Raw genomic sequence first — 25,202 nt, 5'->3', positions numbered from 1 at the left:
TTGACAAACTATGTGTTAAAAGGCAATTTTCCCATTTCATCTGAGTGGTTGAATTTCTTGGTAAACATGCTCTTATTATCTTTAATGTCCAACAAGCTATGTAGTGATGTCTTCCTTTTCATTCTTGATATTAGTAATTTGAATTTTCTCTTTTTCACTTGATTGGATTTTTTTGTTTGTTTCCTAGGCTGTCATAACACATTACCATAAACAGAGTGGCTTGAAACTATAGAGATGTATTCTCTCACATTTCTGGAGGACAGAAGTGGAAAATCAAGGCTCCTTTTAAAGGCTGTAGAAGAGAATTATTCCGTATTTCTCACTAGTTTCTAGTTGCAGGCAATCTTTGGCTTGAGGATGCATTAATCCAATCTCTGCCTTTGTCTTCACTTGGCTTTCTGTTTCTGTATCTATGGTCTTCTTATAAGGACACCACATCACTGGATTTAACACAATTCTCATATGATCTCATAATTAACTATATCTCCAAATACCCTATTTTCAAATAAGGTCACATTCTAAATTTCTAGATGGACATGACTTATGGGAAATACTATCCAAGCCAGTATATTAATCTTGTTAGGTGTTTATCAATTTTAATCATTTTCAAAATCTCACTTGTGATTTTGTGGATTTTCTGTGTTAATTTCCACTGATTGTGGATAAGTTCTCAGTCAATATCAAGTCTTCAAACATTTCTTCTGTACCATTCTTTTTCATCTTCAGAAACTCAATTATGAGATGCAAGGCCACTTCAAAACTCAAATACTCTGTCTTCCAAGTTTATCCAACCATTTCTTCTATCTGTAGTCCTATCATGTCAAATTCTAGAACTTTGTTTCCCATAGTTTACATGTCTCTGCTGATATTCCTCAACTTTTCATGCATGTTTTCCACCATTTTTACTACTTCCCTCAGCATTTTTATCATAGTTCATATACCTCTGATAACTGCAACATCTGGGCAATCTGAGTTTGCTTCTATTGACCATTTGCTCTCTGGATCAGATTTCTTACTCCGTTGTAGGTCTTATAATTTCTTGCTGTATGCTAGAGATTTTCTATAATAAAACAATGAATATAAAAATAAATAATAGTTACCTTCACAAAAGGGCATGCCTGTTCCTTTGTCAAGATCTTACAGTGGGAAGCTGAGTTAATGTAATCTGTAGTTGAGGTGGAGATGAGTTTTGCCACTGATTTAGTTTAACTTTACCACTTGCTTCAGATATTTTAAATGAAAAGTTTCCTTTTAGCAGGGATTGGAATCTGAGTATTGGTGAGATTCTAATGGAATCTTTGTGCTCTTCAGCTAAACTGCCAGGTTGCCAAACATGGGGACTTACCCTCTGAACTGCATTCCCATAGCATATTTTAGAATTTCTGAAGTATTCAGGCTTCCTGAATAGGTGAACTCTCTCTCAAATTACCATGCCTTTTGGAGGATACAGTTGCTTACACTCACAATGCCTCAGAATGATTTTCTTTGTTTTAGTTCTGTTCTATATTCTTATCTTCCTAGTAGATGAGTGGTTTACTAAAATTAGCAATCTGGCTGATTGAAAAGAAGCAAGACATGCATGGATTTACAAAGATACTAATGAACCAATGTTTGCTAAACTTCATTTCACAGTGAGTCTATACAGAACATTAAAGAGGAAATAAGAAAAATTCTCTTTCACAAATCCACTGAACACTTACAATATATGACACTATTCTGGCAACATACAATATAATCTTAGTAACTGGGATGGATAAAATTGCAGTTCCTAAATTATATATCTCGTTTGATTTTCTAAAATCTAAAATTAGAAGTGAACAGTTCAGGTTCATTTTCCCATGTGATTCTATCATCTCCTTAAATCTTGTCATCAATATCCATTTAATTTAAGGAGAAAAATTGGGTAAGAGCATTCCCATTTTTCAGAATTTTGATATGAAAATGACAAACATCCATTTCATTTATATTTCACTGGCTAAAATTCAGTCTCATGCTCATACTTAATTGAAAGGTAGGCTGGGAAATGTAGTCTTGCTGTTTATCCAGGAGAAAAATAGATACGCTCAGTTCACAGAATCTGCCAATTTTGTCAGTTTAAGACCTTCTATTCTTAAAGCTAAATATTCAATACAAAATTGTTGATTGAATTGAAAAGGAATGCCTTCTCTGTTTATCCAAGCTACTGTACAGACAGTGGAGGCAAGGCATATTTTGAGGGAGGGTGTGGTTATCTTCCATTACTTCAGCCATAAGTGAGGGATAAACACATATTCAAAAATCTCTTTACAATCTCCTTCCGAATTTATTAATATTTTCATCTTATGTTATGCCTAACGGTAAAGGTTAAATGATGAGATTAAAATACTATCAAAGTAACATTTTGTCTTAAAATAATTTCTTTAATGTGTTAGTGTATATGTTTTAGCGTATATCTAAGCCTAATATTCTAGGACAGACCTGTAAGTCCAATTCTTCCCCGTGCCATCCTCCCTACATGTAATTTATAAACTTTGATTCTATCAATCCTTCTCTCACCACACCATGGTCCTTCACAACTTGAATTTCAGCTTCCCAGATGTATAATAGCCAGGACTGAATGCTTTTTCTCAGGTGTGGTTGCACCATGATTTGCAGAGGCATGATAGAAATTTTTCATGGTTTGTATCCAAATGTTTTTTCTAGTGGTGCCAGATTTCAATGAATCAATGTTTACTAAAATATCTCCCATGTTTGCTACTGAATCTTATACGTAAACAGTATTTTATTCCATTTTGTCTTATTAGCTCAGAAGTCTTCAGAAATATTATTTACACAGTCCTGTATCTAGCAACTTATTCCTAATTGAGATCTTGGATTCTACTATATATATATATCCATTTTTCTTTAAAAGTGCTCCTTTTTGTACTTCAAACTTGTTCTCACCACCTTTTATTTTGGCTATGGAACTGTTTCTTCTAAAATGATAAACCTTGTTAATCTTCTTCAACGACTCTTTTGAGAACCAGTCCCTGAGCACCTCCTGGATAAGCATTTTCTTCTTTTGAATTTTATCTGAATCTGTAAACCATTCTTTCTTTATCTGTATAGACAGGGATCCAAGCAGAAGCTATCTGATCATTTGCATGACAGAGAGAGAAAAAACCATTTTGGTGGATACCTATATCACAATTATTTTGTACTTTTGGGGGGAGGGGGTTTTTTGGACTGATTTTTGTCCTTTAGAATTTGGGTTCTACAAAGATCACACCCTGTTTAAAAGATTTAATATCTGCCCATTCAAGACTACTTTAAATGATTGTAATTTGTTATAAATGAAAATCTAAGACACTCTTGACTGCAGTTTGTGGTCATTTATATCAATCATATCTGCTGTTATTCACAAACTACTCAGCCTTATTTATGAGCACTAATCCTTGTTTTATGTAAAATGTGATTGAATAAATCTACCTATCATTACTTCTCTCATGTGATAGGGATTAAAATCTCATTTCAGAGACTAAGCCTCAGGAAACTATTGCAAGCATATGTGACAGACCACCTGGTACAGTATTGGGCTTTGGAGCAGGAATCAAATCCATACCTGCAGAATCACTTGGGCAAATCTTAAGTACTGAAAGCACTTCCATGAATTCAGGTCTGCTCCCTTTAATAAGTGGATTCCAGAAGAAAAAACTGTATAGACTTTAAGAAATGTATTGAAATGGTAAAACTATTACTTCAAAACCTAATTCTAAAGGAGCTGCTGAGCAACGCTGATGATCTGGGATCCTGGAAAATGTCTTATAAAAGTGTTTCCCAAAAAACACAGTTTACAATGCTTTAGAAAATATGAAAGGCTAGATTTTGTAGACTGCTTGGTACATTTCTTGCTGCTTCTCTTTAAATAAAGTAGGAAAAAAATCTACAATGTTGTAGTCCTTTGGCTTTATTTTCTGGGATTAAAAAAAAAGTATAGGCATAAATGTTTTTACATGGTCTTCTTGAAGATAGCCTTGAAAGTAACTTATCAAGTGGCTTTGTTTATATTTCTTGATTATCAGTATTCATCAGTATCACTGTCAACCTTGATTAACTGGTTAAAAATGTCGGAGCAGAATAAGGAACTTTCATGAACATTTCCCCAATCCCTGAGAATCATAATCATCACAGATATATTTCATTCCTTCATCATAAATCTCTAGAAAGTAGCCGTGTTCGTTCATTGTTAACCGGGCAAGGAGCAGTGTCATAGAGGGTTAATCCATGTAAATTGGCTTCCACATGTAAAGAAATTTTCTGTAACAAAAAAGAAAATTATATATAGAGGTTTATTCCTTAAAGGCATCTTCAATGTCCTCGACATCACATCTTAAATATGTTCTGAAGAATATTTTTGGGATTGGAAATGTAAATCAATTCTAATAAGTAACAAGATTGAGATAGATGTCGTACTGCCAAAGGTGTCATCTATAGTACCAACAGTTAGGAAAACCAAGCTTTTCTACTCAGAAGTTCTTTGTTTTTCTTTGTTTTTTAAAAGGAATCAGTGAAACTAAATGTTGAGGTTGGCCTATGTAAACATAGGCAGAGTTGATAAAAATTTGTAAAAACAGTTTTGCAAATTTACTTGCTTTACAATCCTCTTTTCAAGGCTGAACACCTTACTAATGATACACTACTTCCCCAAACCAGAAACAATTTACCTGAGAAGCTCCTCTTCTGGCATTGCTGCCTGTGAAATTAATTTCCAAAAAGGATGGAGACTTGCCTATAGCAATTTCTTTTATCCCACCTGAGGGAAGTTTGACTGTATATCTAATGCTGTGTTTTCTTACCTGAAAATCACGGATGTAAGTCAGGAAAAAACCAAAGAAGGAGAATGACATAGACCATTCTGCTGCAGTGGTGATCATGTGAAGCACATAACCCTTGAGGGACAATGGAAAAAAAGAGTTCTGTGAAATTTCATTTGAATGAAGTAGAATTTCTGTCAAATAAAAAACCCATAAAACCTATAAAACAATCTGCCTTCTGAAAATCAAAGGCCATAGGTAAACATTAAGGACATATTAATCTACTATGGCCTTTTGTAAAAAATGTATCCATGTGAATTTATTAATTGTAATAAACATGCCATACTACTTAAAGATGTTAATTAAAGGGGTAGGTACAGAATATATTGATAACATAGAACCCTCTGTACTATTTTCACAATTTTTCTGTAAATATGAAACTGTTTTGTTTTTTTTTTTTTTTTTATTTATTTATGATAGTCACAGAGAGAGAGAGAGAGGCAGAGATACAGGCAGAGGGAGAAGCAGGCTCCATGCACCGGGAGCCTGACGTGGGATTCGATCCCGGGTCTCCAGGATCGCGCCCTGGGCCAAAGGCAGGCGCCAAACCGCTGCGCCACCCAGGGATCCCTATGAAACTGTTTAAAATAAGGTTTGTTTAAAAATTTAATTCTATTTATACTTAACACTTAATTTCATAACTGAACTTTCTAGAAAACAAAACAACCTTTAATTTATTAAATATATTTCAAGAATTAAAGATAGACATTAGGAAAGTCCTTCTAAATGATCTAGCTATTGTAACTTCAAATAGAGCAAATAAAATTTCCATCTGAAGAACTAAGAACAGGAGAACTTCTACTCTATAATTGGAAAGTTACTTCCTTTCCCACAGCCATAAGATTCATTAAATGACACTAAAAATGTTTAAGTAAAAAATGTTCATGATAAACTTAGTTTTAGAGCATTAAATAATACATGGATTATGACTGAGAGAATCTAGTAAATTATTTCATTCTTTCATTCTCACAAACACGCCCTATCCAAGGCTAATTCTTTTAAAATAATTCATAATGAAATGCCACTGAGAGGTTTGTGAAAACAGATGAACTTATTTTATCACCTATTTAGTCTATGCTCCTCCTCCTTTTCTCCTCAGGATCAAAGAAGTTATCTCTATTCAGATACCCACTATATCGGTGTCCAAATGCAGAGTCCATAATAATAAACTTCTGGATAATAATTCAGAAAATAAGTATTCTAATAACAAAAGATCTCAGTTGGGTATGTTATACATTACATCCATATTTAGGGGAGCCAATTTCTGAGAAAACTCTTTGCCATCACAATTTTCTTCGTGTCTTGAAAATATTCACTGTTCAAACGTGACAGAAGAATACAGGTGGTTCAACATAAACTGGATCATACATAGAAAATAATCCTAATTTAACAAAATGATTATTCTACTGAAAAAGTTTTTTGTGATGACATGAAAAATACATCAAAATCAACCAAAATAGTCATCTTAAATATAAAACTAAGTTTTATAGATTCCAAGTTCTTACTTTGTCCTCAGGATTCCAATGGAGTTTCTGTACTATATCTGTGCCAAAATTCCCACTGTACAAAAGTGATGAGCAAGTCAGCACTATAAAAAAAGTAAGTCAAGGAGAATCTCAGAGAAGACCTGTAAGTTTAAATTAGATTTAAAATAAAAATAACTTTAAAGGTCCACAAAGATTACTAATACGTTTGTTTCCAAGGTCCAAACCCATTTCCTTAAAGGTCGGGTATTATACAGCTGTAGTGAAAATTAAAAATGGACCTGGAGGATTATTATGAAATGGTTTGCACAGTCATTCCCACTGTGCTGTCAATTGGCAGTACTACCCTAAAATTCTTCTACATAATTGTTCTCAGGGAGGGCATTAACCCATCCTTCATATCTCTGAAATGAGTACGATCAGGCTAAATGTTATCTTTGTTCCTAGCTCAATTACCGAGGTCCTATGTAGAATTTGAATTTCATATTTCAAGTCCTCTAATTTAGGGTCACTAACCGAAGAATCTCACCCATAAGATGTCAACAGCGTTCACAGTCAATTCCCTTCCAAGTGTAGCCACATTTTACAGCAAAGGATACTGCTTAATGCACTTACTCCACACCAGATAACCACCAGTAGTCTGATCCAGAAGACTTGTTTGCCATGTATTTTGGGCTGCATTTGGTAGGAAAGGATGGTCTGAATGAACATATATAACGAGCCCATACCAAAGGTGAGCACAGCTCCACATACATGTACAATGAAAAAGGCTGTTTTCTGAGAGGTAAAAAGAAGAAATAAGTAAATAACAGAAACTCAAAACACATTGCCAACACAATATTTAAAAGCACAAGCCAGTGATTTCAAGAGGACACTCACTGAATGGAAAAGCACTATGCATCCTACAGCAATTCTTAGAGTACTCCATATAAGCCAGATTAACAAATTGTTCATATGTCACTACTGAAAATATGACAGTAATTATTCATTTACACATTGAATAATCTGTTTATTTCGGTGCCTCTTCTGTGTCAAGCACTGTTCTAAGTACTCAGATGTATTAGTGAACAAAACAGACAAAAATCTGGCCCTCAGAGTTTACATTCAAATGAAGAAGCACAAACAATAACTAACAAACTTTAGAAATAAATAGAGTCCATCATATGTTAGATGGTAATAAGGTCTATAGAAAAAGAATAGTACATGGCAAAGGAGGATCAGGATGGTTAGGAAGCTGGAGGGAACGAGTTTCAACTTAAATCTAATTTAATGTAAATATAATTAAAGGCTCAAAAAATTAAAACATTCATTCCCTCTTGGCTCTCATTGATTGGTTTTGATAAATTATACAGGGGAATACAGTGAGAATTATAAATTCTCACTTTTTTCTTCTTTACCTCACTCTTATCAATATCCATTTACATTTTATTTTTTACCACATATACCCTCTGCTTAAAAGTGACAACAAGTAGCTCTCCAAAAATCCTACAAATATTTTCAGTTGAACCACTCTAGTTTTCGAGCTGATGCAGCCTGTATCTCATTTGGTTGAGAATTCACTGTATAGCACCTGGCACAGAGTGCATGATGGGGTAACGAGGGGAGAGGTTAGGGCTTGGGTCCCTTCTTTTACAATTGGCTGTGCTAATTCACAAACACAGAGCCCAGATTTTTTAATTGAAGCTTTATAAGAAGTTTTTGGTGTAAAGAAGCAAAAGATAACAATGTTTTTGCCAAAGCCATTGGTTTTCTTTTGGAAAGAAAGGGATGCTTTGATTCAGTTTGGGGTGTTATAACTGGCAATAAGTTATGACTGCTGGGAAGGGAAAAAAAATGCATACTTCACCACTTTGGGTAACAAAGAAAGAAAATTCAGCACCTGTGAAACATAAAATGAAATTATCTTATCTTCTTATGGGAATTTATCTACATATATGGATGGATAAAGGCTGGAAAATATAGGCAAAAACAAAATTAACTATTTTAGGGCTACAAGCAGGAATATGGGTGAATTTTTCCTCTTAAAAATATTCTCATATATACTGATGAAGCTAAATACAGAGTAGCCTGATCGATGCCCACCTGTGATCAGTACACAGTCCAACAAAATCCCGTGAATTAAAAAGTAAAAATAAAGAACAGAGAGCGCTTACTTCTATATTTTTATAATTAAAATAAACACATTTAAAACTGGTTTTAACTGGCAGTACTACTGCTTGTATATTCAATTTTATCATTTTAGAGACCAGGAAAACAGCAAAAGATCTTGAAATAGGCCAGAGAGTATTCTTTCAGTGGAATGTTAGTCTCTGGGACTGGTTCTATACAAATGGGAGTTTGATTTGCCTTTCATCGAGCTATTTTTCACAGAAAATTTCTGTAATGATAGAAGTTATGTGCAGAGACAGAAGTTAACATATTGAAAACTTGGGCAGCCCAAATGGCTCAGCGGTTTAGCGCCGCCTTAAGCCCAGGGTGTGATCCTGGAGACCTGGGATTGAGTGCCACGCTGGGCTCCCTGCATGGAGCCTGCTTCTCCCTCTGCCTGTGTTTCTGTCTCTCTCTCTCTCTCTCTCTGTTTGTCTCTCTTGAATAAATAAAAGTAAAAAAATAAAATAAAAACATTATTAAAAAAATATCAAAAACTGATAGTAATGTGAATAATCCACGTCTATATAAATGCAAATTGCGTCCTTTTAAATGTTATTATCACTCAGTTTTGCATCATAAATTTATTTTAGCATTCCTTATCTGACTACAAATGTGTGGTACCTTGACTTCTCTTTTGGGCTGATCTGTAATACCTACCATTTCCCTCATTAAGAAGTTAAATACAATCTTTGACACATGTACAAAAGTCATTATTTTATCCTCTTTAAAAATATCTCCTTTAACAAAACAAAGACAACCTGATTCTTTGACAAATACAAGAAAAATCATAGAGATATGTGTGGTCAGGAGCAAATGTCTGATAAAGAACTTAAAAATTATATATTGAGTGGTCTGTAATCTTTACCTAAAAGCAATAGATGAAACTTCAGGAACTAAATTTCTGCTTACTTATCCTCTATCCAAAGTCTTCTTGAAGATAAATTTTATAGGAAGAAAGAATGGTTTGTGATGAGAGAGGCACATATTATAGTTATGTTGCCATGAGCCATGCAATAACAAGGATTACTGGTAACCATCAGAAACTAGAAAAGAGGCATGGAATAAGTTTTTCCCTGTGTCCCCAAAAGGGACACATCCCTACTAACACCTTGTTTCAGATTTCTGCCTTCTGAACTTTGAGAGAACAAATTTCCATTATTATAAGACACTCAATTTATGGCATTTTGTTATGGTAGCCCTAAAAATTAATGCAGATTTCTGCTTATTTAACCCTTCCAAGTTTCCTCCAGGATAAATTTTCTAGGAAGGGAAAAATTCCTCTAAGTAGGCACCGAGGACACTTACCATGTGCTTGTTTTGCTGAATGCTATTATATATGGTTGTTTTCAAAGAAATTAAATTTGTATTTTTTAAGTCAGAGTTTTTCTAACCTCATTAGGTCTCTTTAAGCATAGACAACCACAGTAATAGCAAGAGAATTTTTATTCATCCTGCTTAGTCTCTTTGGCTTCTTTAGTCAGTTACTAAGCAATGAGAACATGTTTGTTTGAAGTAGTATGTTAGGTGCTGAATATAAAATGGTGAACAAAACCACTGTACTTATAACTAATGGAGAAATAGATCAACTAAGAACTTTAAAAACCATAGGTATAAAATTAGTAAGTGCTATGAAGAATTTGTTTCCAGAGGCTTAGAGAACACAAAGAAAACTCAAATTATATAGGAACAAATCTATTCACAGAGAAGACCTCCCTGAGAAAGTAGTTTGTGTAGAGATCTTGAAGACATCTAGATATATTTAGGTTTGGGGTTGTGAAATGTCCAACAAAAGAAACATGTGAAATGGAGTGACATAAACTTGTCTTATTTAAGGAACAAAGAAACTCCGGTGCTATGTACAGGGGAGGACATTAAGTGGGGGAATGATGGGGACACCTGGGTGGCTCAGGGGTTGAGTGTCTGCCTTTGGCTCAGGGGTCTGGGATTGAGTCCCACATTGGGATCCTCCCGGGGAGCCTGCTTCTCCCTCTGCCTATGTCTCTGCTTCTCTGTCTCTCATGAATAAAGAAATAATATCTTTCAAAAAAAAAAGAGGAGGAATGATGCAGAACAAGGCTGGAAAAGTAGATCATGCGGCTAGATCATGCAAGACCTTTGAATTAATTAAGCAGCTTGGTAGTTTATCAAATTCCTTTTTCTCTCTTATTACATCTTTTCTTTTTTTTTTAAATTTTTATTTATTTATGATAGTCACACACAGAGAGAGAGAGAGAGGCAGAGTCATAGGCAGAGGGAGAAGCAGGCTCCATGCACCCAGAGCCCGACGTGGGATTTGATCCCAGGTCTCCAGGATCGCGCCCTGGGCCAAAGGCAGGCGTTAAACCGCTGTGCCACCAGGGATCCCTCTTATTACATCTTTTCATGGAACTTTGGAGCTATAGAGCTTTAAGCAGGGGTACAGGGAAACAGTGAGATGTATATATAATTCCAAAAGAGTATACTGGCTGCAGTATTAAATGAAAGGGATCTAAGAGTGAACACAAAGGAAGTATTTAGGAGGCTATCACAGTAGCCCAGGTGAGAGATCATGAAGTCTGAACTGGTTGAGAAGGAGACGGTAGAGAGAGAAGCAGAGATGGAAATGGAGAGAAGCAGATATCTTCAAGAAATGTTTAAGAGGTAAAATCAACAAGTCGCTACTTTAAAACACAGTGCTAGACTCTCTTCCAAGTCAAACTCTAGAACTAGAGTTAATTTCTGCAAGAGATAAGTGGGAAGAGGAGGGAACAATGCACTCAATGCACTCATCACTTAAAACAGGCAGTAAAAGTTTACATGAGAAAGGAAGGAAGGACATGAGGTGCTGTTAGAGTCTGCTTATAAACAGGGCCCAGCAATCAAGCCATCAGTGAAGGATGTAGAGGAAATTCAAAAGGTCCAAAGTTGCATGAAAAGGTATGATCAAGAGAGTAAAAGAAATTTGATTCAAAATTACAAAGCCCAGGACCCCTGTGGTGAAGGTGAATTAGAATGAAAACTGAAAGGAAAACAGTAAAAAAAAAAAAAAAAAAAAGTATATAAACTGTTTTTGTAGGTGGATTCAAAAAAGGTAGAAAGAAGGGTGCATGAGTAGCCCAGGAACTGACATTGGAATTCACTGAACTGTATAAACAAATACCAGTTACTAATAGGGGTAGCAGCTTAGGTATGGAGGTCACTTTGGGATTCATTTTTAACATACAGTGATGAGAGATACTGTTAAATTGATAAAGGGACAACTAGAACAAAGAATCACCAGCCATATACTAAAAATTCCCCAAAACATATTTTTAACATTAAGCTTTAGAAATTGATGAGTGAAGGCAGGACCCTATTTGGGTCAAAGACAGCTAACCACCAAAAATTTTGTGTCCCTTCTATAGTACACAGTTACCCCCAAGAACTGATGCTCAGTAAGACTTCACTTCCCAGCCCCTCTTGTGTGTAGCAAATAAATGTTAATAGAATGAAGTGAGTCACTGCCACGTCAAGGTTGTTAAGAAGGAGGTGTGATTTCTGCATGTTCTCTTTAACTGTTTCAACTGGCTAGATGCAGAAGATAATAAGGACTTAAGGAATGGGAGAGCTCAAAGATGGACAGTGTCTGAGCCTTAAACCATTGTGGAAGAAAAGCCATCAGCCAAAAATACGTGCAGTGGATGCATGAATATGCCTCTATATGAGTATCTGCAGGAGTGTGTATAAATAATTATTAGATGTCTAAATAGGTTATCAAATGTCTAAACTGAAACTTTGAAGACTGCAAAGATATTAATCAAAAAACACCCATATGCCCAGGATACAACTGTTATTACCAAAGACTCATCTGAAAGAATGTCAATAGAAAGGTATGTGAAGAGTTTGCAAATATTTGTGAAGGTTGACCTGCTACTTTAAGAATTCCCTAAGAAAAACCTGGAAAAGCTCCATATCCTCTCTCTACTTCTGCATATGAGGGGCTCAGCACCTAGAGATAAAGGTGATCAATGTAACAAGAATGTAAAATAGGTAAATGCGTGTAACTTATTAGGTATAGTTTTTTCCCAAATATCTTTATTTTTAAGTAATTGCTACACCTAATATGGTGCTCGAACTCACACCCTGGAGATCAAGAGTCACATGCTCTACCAAACAAGCCAGCCAGGCAACCCCTAGCCACATATTTTTTTAAAGTTTAAATTTATAATTGTGTCACTTATAATTTATACCAATTCTCTCTGGTCTTGGAGTAATCTCCAAATAAGTAGTAATGAAGAGTCTAATAAATAGAGGCCTGTGAATCCTTAAAAGGTCGGAATAATTTATAGGTGTTCAGGAGCTTACCGAAAATGCAGTTTTCTCATTGCATGTGTAATGATCTCAAAGATGGCCAAATCATTTAAAGGCAGGGGACTCTACTTTGCTAAGGCAAAAAAACAGTGACAATGTGTAACTGAATGTTTCAGGTTTCCTTTTTAACATGTATGAATTTATGAACCTCAGGAAAATGCCTATGCTGGGTTAAAACACAAACCTGGAAATTTGCCACAACAGAAAGTCCAAAACAACTCAGTAATCCAAGTACAAGGCCAGCCTTGTTTAATTTGATGATACGAGTCTCTTCAGGACTCAGAGCTTGAACTTGCTTGTAACGAACATAAATGGTAGCAATGCCTGGGAAGAGATAACCCAAAAGACAACAAAGTAATAAGTAACCAGGGAATAAAGTTGCCAATAAAGAGTTAACAAAGGTCACATAATATGAATCTTCCTTTCAAAGTTGGTTTGAAAGAAGAGAAAAAAAACAACAGGAACAGCTGTTGACCTTAAGAACATTTAAGGTTGCATTTTGGAACTAGTAATATCTCTGGCCTCTTGTGGGCCTCACATTTATAAATATTTAGGATAAAATTTAAGAGGTAAGTTTGATGCTTTTGGAAAATCTCTAATGATAAACTTTATAGAAAACAAAATATTCTATATGATTAGCATTAAAGTCTAAAGTAATTGGGGGAAAAAAAAGACAAAAAGAAAAAACCCCAAAACACCAAAATATGATTTATTTGCCCCACTCTCATTTAGTTTTATTTCAAATTATTACAACAGGGCTGAATCAGATATAGCAGTCAATTACAAAGAAAACAAAAAAACAAAAACACTCACTTTACCATCCTTGTTAGTCAAGGAAGGGTCAAATCAAATTTTCCATTGCAAAAACATTGCCAAAGAACTTAAAAGTATAGAAAATAAAACAGATATGCTTTTGAAGACATATTTTTGAAAACTTTAGTCATAAGATAAACTTCTATGCACTGAATCATTCATTTCCTTAACTTCAATTTTTGACCCAAGCAGATAATAAATATATGAAGAATGCAAATATTTAAAACAATCATGATTGCTGGAAAAATATTTTAGTAAATTATTTTTTTTATTTTAGTAAATTATTAATAAAAGTTTGATTCAAAAAATAAATAATGAACAAGAATGCAAAATACAGTAGAATTTCATTCCTTTGGTGACAGTACATTTTTCAAAAACCAAAACATGGGGCAGCCCCGGGGGTGCAGTGGTTTAGTGCCGCCTGCAGCCCGGGGTGTGATCTTGGGGGCCCGGGATCGAGTCCCGCGTCGGGCTCCCTGCATGGAGCCTGCTTCTCTCTCTGCCTGTGTCTCTGCCTTTCTTTCGCTCTCTCTGAATAAATAAATAAATAAATCTTAAAAAAAAAAAAAAAAAAAAAACCCATGGAGGATCCCTGGGTGGCTCAGCAGTTTAGCGCCTGCCTTCGGCCCAGGGTGTGATCCTGGAGTCCCGAGATCAAGTCCCATGTCAGGCTCCCTGCACGGAGACTGCTTCTCCCTCTGCCTATGTCTCTGTGCCTCTCTCTCTCTGTGTCTCTCTTGAATAAATAAATAAAATCTTTAAAATTAAAACAAAACAAAACATGGTTCCAATGCTACTCTGAAAACTTCTAAATTATTTACCCTAAATGAATTTAGTTGGTGTTAGTTGTGGTCAGTTGGTTTATAGCTTTTTGTCCTCTACTGGTCATGTGAAATCCACTTCACGTCTCAAGAAATATTTGGTTATACCTTACAACTTCTATTTGGAAAATAGCCTCATAGATATTTTTTAAAGATTTTATTTCTATAATTTAGCATTTCTAGCAATTGCTTTTCTTTTAAAAGAAACATCTGTGATTAAAATTTAGTGATAACATTCCCTCAGGTATAACCAGAAAGTAAAACAAGTCACCCAAGTGTTTAAAGAAGGAAAGGCCAATTTCACTATTAATTTTGATTTTTAAAACAATTTGCATTACTTACACAGAACTGCAGCAATATTTAACATTGCCCCAAACAAGCATTTTTCTGGAGCTACTGTACCAGTGTCACTGAAAGAAAAAAAAAGAAGGTGTGTGGATTTCTCATACTAGACATACATGTGTATTTTTCCTAAGGAATAAGAAATAACAGGGGTTATTTCAAATCCTGTATCTTTTCATGTATTTGTAAATTTAATTCATATAATTTTATGAGAACATGACATTTGGGCTCACAGTGCTTACCTTGTTTACTTTTTTCTCTTATCAGTTGAAATTATTTCTTTTTCACATAACAGAAATCAATAGAAATTGATTTTAAAAAATAAAATATTTTTTTGTTTTTTACCCTATGCTGGGAACGTTAGGGCTGTGTTACTGATTTCCATCAGTTAGACAGGTATGTTCAACTGTCTCACCTGAATGTTCCCTAAACCAGGTCCTTTCACAACTCTGCTTTTGTCATCTGTTGTTAACCCTGTCTATAATTCCATTAATACCTACTCATTTCCTGTTAACTAAAAAAAAAAAAAAAAAAAAAAAAAAATACGGGATCCCTGGGTGGCACAGCGGTTTGGTGCCTGCCTTTGGCCCAGGGTGCGATCCTGGAGACCCAGGATTGAATCTCACGTCGGGCTCCCGGTGCATGGAGCCTGCTTCTCCCTCTGCCTGTGTCTCTGCCTCTTTCTCTCTCTCTCTCTGTGTGTGACTATCATAAATAAATAAAAATTAAAAAAAAAAACTTATCAAGTACCTACTGTGTGCCCAATAGCATTTTAGGGACAGGAATATAGTAGTTAGTAAATGAGATAAATCTCTTGCCCTCCTGGAGCTTCCATGCAAGACCAATTTTTCCTCCCCCCCCCATAGCCTTGGCCAACTCCTCTAGCAAAATGAGGACTCACAGAGCATCTGTCCAGACTTCTGTTGAAATCACTTATCAAAATGTATTGGAATGCATTGACTTACATGTTTGTGTTTCAGGGCAGCATGGAAAACACAAATTCGGATCATCAGCCCACCTACCATTTACTGTAGAACCTTGGGTACTCTTTCATCTCTCTATGACTATTGTTTATCTGCAAAATGAGGCTATTAATTCCCTCCCAGCCTCATCAGCTCAACATGAGGTAACAAAACTGACAATACAGGTGAAGATCTAGCACAGCAGCAGACACAGGGGAGACACCCATTAGATGTTAGTTTCTTTCCCTTCCCTCAAACTAGTAAAGATAAAAAAGATAAAGTCTTTGGCCATGAATTGAAGTACTAGAGGAAAGAGATAATAAAGATCTCAACTAACGCGATGTAATCAGAATAGAAAAGAGATGGAAAGTCATGTCTGGTAAGGAATCAATAAGGTCTGGTGAACATTTGGGTTAGGTTTAGGAAAAGTAAAGTAACACATATAAATTCTAAGGATTGCTCCTTCAGACTCTAAGATGTATCTTTAGAAACAGAAGATTTTGTTACACTGATCATCTTCAGGGAGTGGAGATTATGGTTTTGTTGTTTGTTTCCTCCACCTATCAAATTTTCAAGAATAATGTAAATATATATTCTTCTAATCAGAAAAAATTTTCATATTTCCTAAAATTTGACTACCTGTATTTCAAGAGACACTAGAGTTTCCAAATATCCCATAAGGAAATAAAAGCACGCATTTCCGAGATGGCTAAGTGTGTTCCTGCCTCGGCTCTGGAACAGACCGATACAAACTGGCCTACAAGTGAAAAGAGCCAAGTCCATCACCTCATCAGCACAGCACTCCAACTCAGTGGTCATCAAACTATTTGAATACCTGCCATTAAAAAAAAAAAAAAGTCTGATAATGTAACTTCAAAATATATGTATTTATTATATAAGTTTAAATATTGAAATTAAAAAATATACATAGAGATTCTAATAATTTGTTTTCGTGCCCTAATACTCATCTTGTGCATTCTCCCTAGGCATCCACTACTTAAACCAACTAAGAGAACACCTGAGGCACACCTGCACTGAAATTGTCTTTGGAGTGAAATTAACATTTGGTAGTCTTTTGGGACTATTAACAAACCTTTTAGATGAGGTCTATGAACTGAAAGGAACTTTGCAAAGCATCTAGTCTAATTTAATCATTCTGCAGATGAAGGAAATGAGCGAGAAGTAAAATTAAGTAGTTCTGAGTTTAAATGTATGAGAATGTTGAAAAGATCCCAGGGTAATAATAATAAGGTCAGTAGCAGAAAAATAAAAGGGCAGGAGAGGGACGGAGAAGGAAGTGTCTACAGTACTATAAGAAAATCACGTGCAGTACCATCAGAGAACTGAAACTCTGAAAAAGAACCCAAAGGCCTCTTAAATGATTAAAAGCACTTTAAAGTGAAGGCAGACAAGTTCTCAAAGGGGAAAGAAAAATGCTGAAAGACACTCCAGAATAACAGATGTATGTTCTCTAAAAAGTTACTAAAGAATGAACTGGTTCCCTAAGCTACATGTTCCTCTAGCAAAGTGGTAATCAGTGGTGATTATTCACCATATTATTCCTAGAATTGGAACCTTAAATTCTAAAGTATCTTTGGTTTTTGTACATATTCCCAAAGTGTACCAAATTTGTTGATATCCTTTGCTCCATACTATACCATTGTGGGTACAAATGTAAATGGTAACATTCGATCTTTTCTCAATATTCTAAAAAGATAAATTTATAGCCTCTTGGTTTATCATCTTTTAAAAGTTCATTATTTTCTGTGTTGGAGAGGTTATTTTTCAGAATGGAAAAAAATAAATAAATGAAACAACTTATAACAACAAAACAAACTAAGGAAGGAAATCAACCAAACCATTAATTACCTCTGGATGGGAAGGAACTGGAGAGGGGTTGAAACAGACTTTCATTTTTTACTTTTATAATCAGTTTTAGTTACTTTTATAATTGTTTAAAATTTGTTAGGGTAAGTATATATTGTCTTTAAAATTGGAAAAAAAAGAGTTACAAACATAGCACAAGCAACTGAGTACCCATACTTCCATCATTATTAGTTTTGAAATTTCTAAAATATTACTGATAAATTTTGATACTTAATTTGTCAGAAAGATCTAGATAATATGTCATAAAGATTAAGAGTAGAGTCTCTAGAGTCAAATTGCCCAGACAAACTGCATTTTGGTTCCATCACTCACTAAGTCATGTGGCCCTCTCTCAAAATAATAATTCTTACTTCAAAGGGTAGTCATAAGGTTTCAAGTATTCCTCACCTGAAGAATGCTTAGAACATTATTTTGTGCACAGTAAATAGATCGAAAAATAGTTGTCATTATCATTATCTTATAATACTATTACTGTTGTTTGCAGCATTTTTTGAATAATTCCACTTCAATCTTTTTAAATTTTAGTTTGCTGACATACATATATGTACATCATTATTTTCCAATGTAGTTTTCAATAATTCGCCAGTTGCATATAATACCTAGCACTCATCACATCATGGGCCCTCCTTAAAGCTTGTCACCCAGTTACCCCATCCGCCCACGGAGTAACCCTCAGTTTGTTTCCCAGAGTTAAGAGTCTCTCATGGTTTGTCTTTCACTCTGATTTTTCCCCACTCAGTTTCCCCTCCTTCCCTTATGGTCCTCTGCACTATTTCTTATATTCTGCATATGAGTGAGACCATATTCACTTTTATCTTCTGAGACAACCTCAAATACTTATTTAGAAGACAAGGCCCTTAAAGTGTTGTAATTCACTAAGTGAATCTTACCCCTGTTTTTACCCCACCTTCCTCTATAACATGGAAAGAGCCAAATGTAACTTCCTCTTTATATTCTTTTTTGGTGTAATGGCAAAAAAAAAATCTGAATTTTAAAATGTTAACATGCAATGTTTGCTTCGATGTTAAAATGTGAATGATACATAAACAGCCTCCTATGAAAGAATATGTTTCACTGACCTGATATAAGGCAAAGCAGGGTCAACATGGTGAAGTGTTATGGCCGTAATGTACGAAAATATGAAAGCAGCAGCTGTCCAAATTACTAGGGCAGAAGGGAGGAAACTGAGACCTTGCTGAAACCACCACATCTCAAACAGGTCTTCTGAGGTGGAAAAAACAAATTAGAGATTATTCACAAGTATTTAATCTCCTACTTTAGCCATCCACTCCCACAATCTTTTATACTCATCACCATTAGCTGTTCCACTTCTGAAATCATCCCCCACACCATCTACTAACACCTGGTTGCTTTCAATTTCTCAGTAAATGGAACCAAGCTTCACCCACTGCCATACCCAGAAATATTTTTTCTCCTCCAGCTTTACACACATAATCTAGTAGTTAGTACTGTTTATTCAACCTCCTAAATTTCCTTCAAATCTACCCCTTCTGTCCATCTCCATTACCACTACTCTACCTAAAACATCATCTTTTCTTCTCCAGATTATTATTATAATCTCCCAAATGGTCCTTTTCTAGTGTGGACCACAACCCATCTAGACTCCACCCTAAAACCAGGGTGATCCTTCTAATTCTGAAATACCAATCTGACCACCTACTCTCCTACAGAGAATCTTTCAGGGCCTCCCTGTGCCCTTATAAATTGTCTTTCCTCCTTAACTCAGTCTATAAGGTCTTTGCATCGTCTGATCTCTACTCACCTTTTGGTAATTCATCTCTGACTACTTCTCTGTTCCCAATTCCATGCTCTAGCTCTCATCTTCATCACCATTAACAAAAGCAAACACAGAGTCTATTCTCTGTCAGCACGTGCTAAGCGCCTTAAATACAAGATCTCATTTACTTCTCACAACAGAGTTACAGAGGTTAAGAGAACTGTCCAAAGTCACAGGGCTGGGACTTAGTAGAGACAGAATTCAAACTCAGGCAGTCCTGTTCCAACACCAATCACTATGCCATACTGCTATATATGTTCAAATGTATCAAGCTCTCTTGTACACTTGCAGACCTTCATGCATACTGCTGTCTGGGTAACAGACACCATGCTATCACCCTCCAGCCCCACTACCACCTATTAACTCCTATATATTTTCAAATACCGACTCTTCTGGCTTCAGCTGAGTGTCCCTACTTTGTTTCCAAGAGCACCCTTTACTTCCTCGATCAGGGCATTCATCTCACTTAACTATTGCTTGTTTGCTTGGTTTTATCTTCCTCACGAAACTAGGTTCTGACAGAGCAGGAACCAGCTGTTTTGTTATATTTCTAGCTCCTAACATAAGAGGGGAAAGAAAAAGAGCATCTAAGTATACACATATCACACATCACCACCTTCTCTCTTAAATTCCAGACTGAGGATGTTATTAAGTTACCATAAGTGATTTTGGAAACACTAATGTATCTGAATGCACTTAATTTTTAAAAATACAGAAATACTTTCAAATTTTAAGAAATTACCCCTATGCATGTGGAAATAATATCATATCATGTTTGGAGGACTATCTTCTCATAGTTTGATGGACAAAAACTGAATATTTCCTGTGAACTTTGTAAGAACAATTTTTTTTGTTGTGGTCAGCCATTTTTGACTTACGCTTGTCATTTACTTTGATCATTTGACTTGTTGCTAAATATGTATATTTATTTATTTATTTATTAAAGATTTTATTTATTTATTCATGAGAGACCCAGAGAGAGAGAGAGAGGGCGCTAGAGACACAGGCAGAGGGAGAAGAAGGCTCTGTGCAGTGAGCGGGATGAGGGACTCAATCCCTGGTCTCCGGGATCACGCCCTGGCCAAAGGCGGCACTAAACCACTGAGCCACCCAGGCGTCCCTTCTTCATTGGATTAAACATGGCGATTCCTTGCCACATTCCTATAGTGCTTTCTCCGGCATAAGTTCCTGGGACAATAATTCTCAATTTCTATAAATTTTTATTTACTTCTAAATATTAATTTTTCTTTCTTTGAACATTATTTTAATTTGTTTTGTATAATTCTAACATAATATCCTTAGAGGAATCTACTTTCATATTGTTGATTTCACTAACCCTTGCACCTGTTTTATAGCTTTTGACTATAAACTTGTATTAGGACAATTTTAATTGGGAGTATTCTAAAAGGCTTGGTTTTAAGGGTGAATCATTCCAGGGAAGGTCTATATCTATTTTTATCAGGCACTCTGGCATATTACCAACCCGGGCCAACTTTAATTTCCTAACTTCCAGGTTTTTTTAGACCATGCAAATATGTACATTTGAACCCCGAATCTGAGTGGTCCCAGACTCTGTAGTTTCAAGTTCTCAAGGGGTAGCTTTACTCCCGGACCTGGATCTAGGTGAAAATAAACACATTTCTTTGTGATCCCCCTTTGCCAGGAAGGAGATATTTTTCCTAGCCCTCCTTTCACTGAGTAGATTTTTGAGGATCCCGGCCAAATTTGGAGGAAGGTGGTTCTTCAAGGCCATGGGTTGTACAATTTCAAGTAGAAATACTCATGTTTAACTTTTATGAAAAAAAATCACTCCCTGAAACACATTTATACAAACTACCACGTGAATGGTGCCTCTTGGAGTTATATACCTGGGAGGTCAAAGAGGTATGAATTCTCTTTCTACCTTGGGTGGTGAGCAAGAGGAAACCTACCACCTGTCCTTAATTGTGCTTTACTTCTGCTACCAGCCAAACAAGAAGATACTCTGCTAGTTTATTACTCTGATTTCTACTCTTTCTTTGACCTTTTAGGCCTGGGGATTTCCCTTTCTGTTCTACAGGCCTGCAATGCATTTTAAAGGCTAATATAATTTATCCAGCATTTAGGTATTTTGGCAAAAGGAATTTTCAAAACATTTGTGTCCACCTCACTGCCAGAAGCATAGCCTCTTCCTCCTTTAACCATTGTTGTATGCCCACATCCTTCCTAGTCTTTAAAATCGAGCTCAAATATACCTTTTTCCACACATGACCTTCCCTAATCTCTTTGCATCTGTAAATAAGCATTCCTTCCTCTGAGAACACTTGATTTGCACATCTCTTATGACTTACTGTCTTCTACAGTATGATAAATAAGGAAAAGGTCTTAAGTGGATAAAATCCTTGATGAGAGACTCTATTTCACTACCTATGCACAATAGAGGGCCTAGCCCATAGTAATCACTAAATATTTTCTGAATGAACAAACAGCCAAAAACAAATCCTCTTAAACCCCAAAAAGGTTCATGATTTTTCTATTTCAGTAAACAATATTGCCATTTTCCCAGGTTATCCAGATTCTAAGACCTTAGAGTAACCATAAGTCCCAAACAGTATCCTCTAGCCACACATGGCTATTTAAACTAAAATTTCAATTGGCTAAAACAAAACTTAAAAATTCAGTCATTCAGTCATACTAGCCATATGTCAAGTCCTCAAAAGCCACATGTGTCTAGTGGTACCACTAAAGGATGGTGAACATATAGAACATTCCCATTATCATGGAAAAGTTCTATTGGTCTATGCTGAACAGCTATTACAGGGATTGCATGACAGCACAAGTAAAGAAACACATTACTGATACATAATAAGGGGTAGCTCTTAGTACTGTTAAATGGTCTAAAACAGTACATACTTGAAGGTTTATGCAAGAACTATATGTAAAATACTGTCACAGATGATCAGTAAATGGCTGTTTCTCTTTTAGACTGTAAGAGATGAATTACCTGTTTTACAAGTTCATAAAATATTAGTCTTCAAATCTCCATAAACCTGCACCTTTTTAAATCCTGAAATCTACATACAAAGAAAATAAGAATGTTTCAAACCACATTCTTTTAAACATGGACAATTTCAAGTCAATGCACCAATATTTGTTCATGGGTAGGACACTATGCTACAGAATTATTAATAAGCTATTTTTCTTTAGAGTCAATACTTGTGTTTTTTTAAATTAGTTTGGTGAACATACAGGATTATATCAGTTTCAGGTGTACGATACAGTGATTCAACACTTCCATACAACACCTGGTGCTCATCAGGTTAAGTGTACCAGTGTGCTTTAAAATAATGTACCATCTGAAACTAAGTACTATTTTAAATCTAGGATATCAATTTTCCTACCCTTTCTCACAATAGACACCTTTTGCTGATCTCAAAAAAGATAAAATAAAAGGGAAAACACTGAAATTTCCTCCTATAGAAGACAAAAATGAGGAAAGAAGGATAGATTAGGCAAAATAAAACATTAACTAGTCCATGTGGTGCAATGGAAAGAACACAGCTATGTGATCAGCTTTACCCAACTGCAAATCCTAGCTTTATCAAGTCCCAGCTGTATGATTTTAGAAAAGTTACTAAGCTCTGAGTTACAGTATTCTGATTTGTAAAGTAGCTATCTCAAAGGGTTTTTTCCTAGAGTAGAACAGAAAAAGCATACAATATAACAATGACAGCTAGATTTACCAATTCTGTACAACTGTAACTAGCCACAGGGATCCAGAACAACACTTAATTCTTTGCATGTATGAATCATCTGGGATTCCTATCTCCTCAGGCTTTGAGGGTTCTTATTGTTTAAACAGTTTAGGAGAGAAGCAAGGCTTGAAATGATTTACCAGTATGCTAATGACAACTGAAAAATTTAAGCGCACTGACTTGATGAGGAAAGGCTCTTATGCCCATGCATTTTCATAGCTGAAAGCTGGAAGTAAGGCTGGCTAACTGCCAAGCAAACAAAGTTAAAATTTTAATGGTTAATAATTTAAGAAACCTTTGAAAATATGCAGGAATAACCTTCATATAGTAGTAAGAGTGCTTAATGAAATATTCTTGCATCTCTCACCTACCTTCCCTGCTTTCTTTGAAGATCCATGAAATCAGAACTGCAGTTACAATTCTTAAATTTCACAAATATTTGAATGGCACTAGTAATAAGAATTCCTTAATACTGTCCCCTCTACGTGGTGACTGCTAAAAAAACAATAAGAAAGTAAATTTTGGATATTCCACGTGAAGAAAGCCCTAAACTCTTTATAAAAAATCCACAGAACCATAAGGCCCAAAGAAAGCATAAGACAAAACAGTTATTTTTCTTAAGTCTAACTTGGTCTTCTGACAAGTGTGATATTCTTGTAATTGTTAATCCTAAAGAGTCTAGAAGATTAAGTAACTTTTTTTTAGTAAATTGGATCAAATGGGTTAAAACCTGATGATGTCACAAGAACTACAGAACTGCCTTTGGGGACTGATTTATAAAATTAAAATTTGGGGGAACTGGACCAATCATTTCCCCGGTGTGTTTTCTGGTTTTCAAATGTATCCTAACGTAAAGAAAGCACAGAGTGAGGATGCAAAAGAGCAGCATTAGGCTTTCTGCCTTGGGCCCACAGACCCCTCAGTCCACGTAGATGAGCTTCAGATAAACACAAGGTCACCGCAGGTCTCAGCTTCAAATCTGCCCCCAATCCCTTTGCCAAGGAATCCGAGCCCAGCAGTGAAAACTGGAACGCGTACCTAACCGCAGTTTTTGTGGGACTGGGGCGACGGTTCTTGGTAGCCATTTAAAACAAAACCAAGGCATTATTTGCCAAAGCCCCGGGACGCGGATTTCCGCCAGGCTCTGCCTGCGGCCAGGAAAGGATGCGGGGGGCGGAGCCTGGCCCTGCCCGCGCGCCTGGGGGTGAAGAGGACGCGAAAGGAGCCGGGAGGCAGCAGGATGGGCAGGCAACCGGGAGGCGCGGAGAGCCGACCCAACCGCACCTGCCCGCCCGCCCTCCAGGACCCCAAGCCCGCGCCTGCCTGCCCGCCCTCCAGGTCCCCCGAGCCCGCGCCTGCCCACTCTCCAGGTCCCCCGAGCCCGCGCCTGCCCGCCCGCCAGGTGCCCCCAGCCCGCGGCCGCCCGCCCTCCAGGTCCCTCCAGCCCGCACCTGCCCGCCCGCCAGGTGCCTCTAGCCCGCGCCTGCCCGCCCTCCAGGTGCCCCCAGCCCGCATCTGCCCGCCCGCCAGGTCCCCCCAGCCCGCGCCTGCCCGCCCTCCAGGTCCCTCCAGCCCGCACCCGCCCGCCCGCCGGTCCCCCAGCCCGTCCGCGCTCCGGCCCCCAGCGGGCGCCTCTCCCGCGCTCCGCACCGTGCGGTCCCGGGAGGCAGGGCCCCCGCCACGCGCCTCGCGCTGCCCGCCGGCCCCCGTGCCCCGCCCGCCCGTCCGCGGTCCTCCACCCGCACCGCCCCCGGGCGCTGAGGCCAGCCTCGCCCGCTATTCGGCCTACCTTGCTCGCCCGCCGCGCCAGTGCGGGCCGCGTCCCAAGCCCGCGGGCGGGACGGACGCGGGGTGGAGCACAGGGCGCGCTCCCGAGCGGCCGGGCCGGGGCACCACCCCCGAGGAGCGCACTCCCCGGTGCGCTCCCCCCACCCCCACCCCGAGCGGCGCGCTCCCCCCCACCCCCACTCCGAGGGGCGCGCTCCCCCCACGCCCACCCCCACCCCCGAGGGGCGCGCTCACCCCCCCAGGAGCGCGCTCACCCCCCCA

The 25,202-nt window shown here is 37.4% G+C and overlaps 1 protein-coding gene across 7 annotated transcripts; it reads right to left on the bottom strand.

The window, feature by feature from the left end:
• Positions 1 to 3,909: 3,909 nt before the first annotated feature.
• DRAM2 (DNA damage regulated autophagy modulator 2) lies at positions 3,910 to 25,132 on the bottom strand. 7 transcript variants are annotated; one of them, XM_041747812.1, is made up of 10 exons: positions 24,943 to 25,132; positions 23,525 to 23,648; positions 22,403 to 22,472; positions 18,701 to 18,845; positions 14,773 to 14,840; positions 12,981 to 13,120; positions 6,916 to 7,093; positions 6,338 to 6,420; positions 4,815 to 4,907; positions 3,910 to 4,275 (listed from the first exon to the last, which is right to left on the bottom strand). In XM_041747812.1, the coding sequence occupies exons 4-10, from the start codon at positions 18,829 to 18,831 to the stop codon at positions 4,168 to 4,170; spliced, it is 801 nt and encodes a 266-aa protein (XP_041603746.1). In that variant the 5' UTR covers positions 18,832 to 18,845; positions 22,403 to 22,472; positions 23,525 to 23,648; positions 24,943 to 25,132; the 3' UTR covers positions 3,910 to 4,167. The 7 variants fall into 7 exon arrangements, with proteins under 7 accessions (XP_041603746.1, XP_041603743.1, XP_041603747.1 ...); XM_041747809.1 differs by lacking the exon at positions 22,403 to 22,472; XM_041747813.1 differs by lacking the exon at positions 22,403 to 22,472 and having other exon boundaries at positions 18,701 to 18,842.
• Between the last annotated feature and the right edge of the window lie 70 nt (positions 25,133 to 25,202).

Source organism: Vulpes lagopus, chromosome 3 (genome assembly GCF_018345385.1).
Source record: "Vulpes lagopus strain Blue_001 chromosome 3, ASM1834538v1, whole genome shotgun sequence".
NCBI lineage: Eukaryota > Metazoa > Chordata > Mammalia > Carnivora > Canidae > Vulpes > Vulpes lagopus.
Note: the sequence above shows the minus strand (reverse complement) of the source record. Positions and strands in the feature narration are given on the sequence as shown.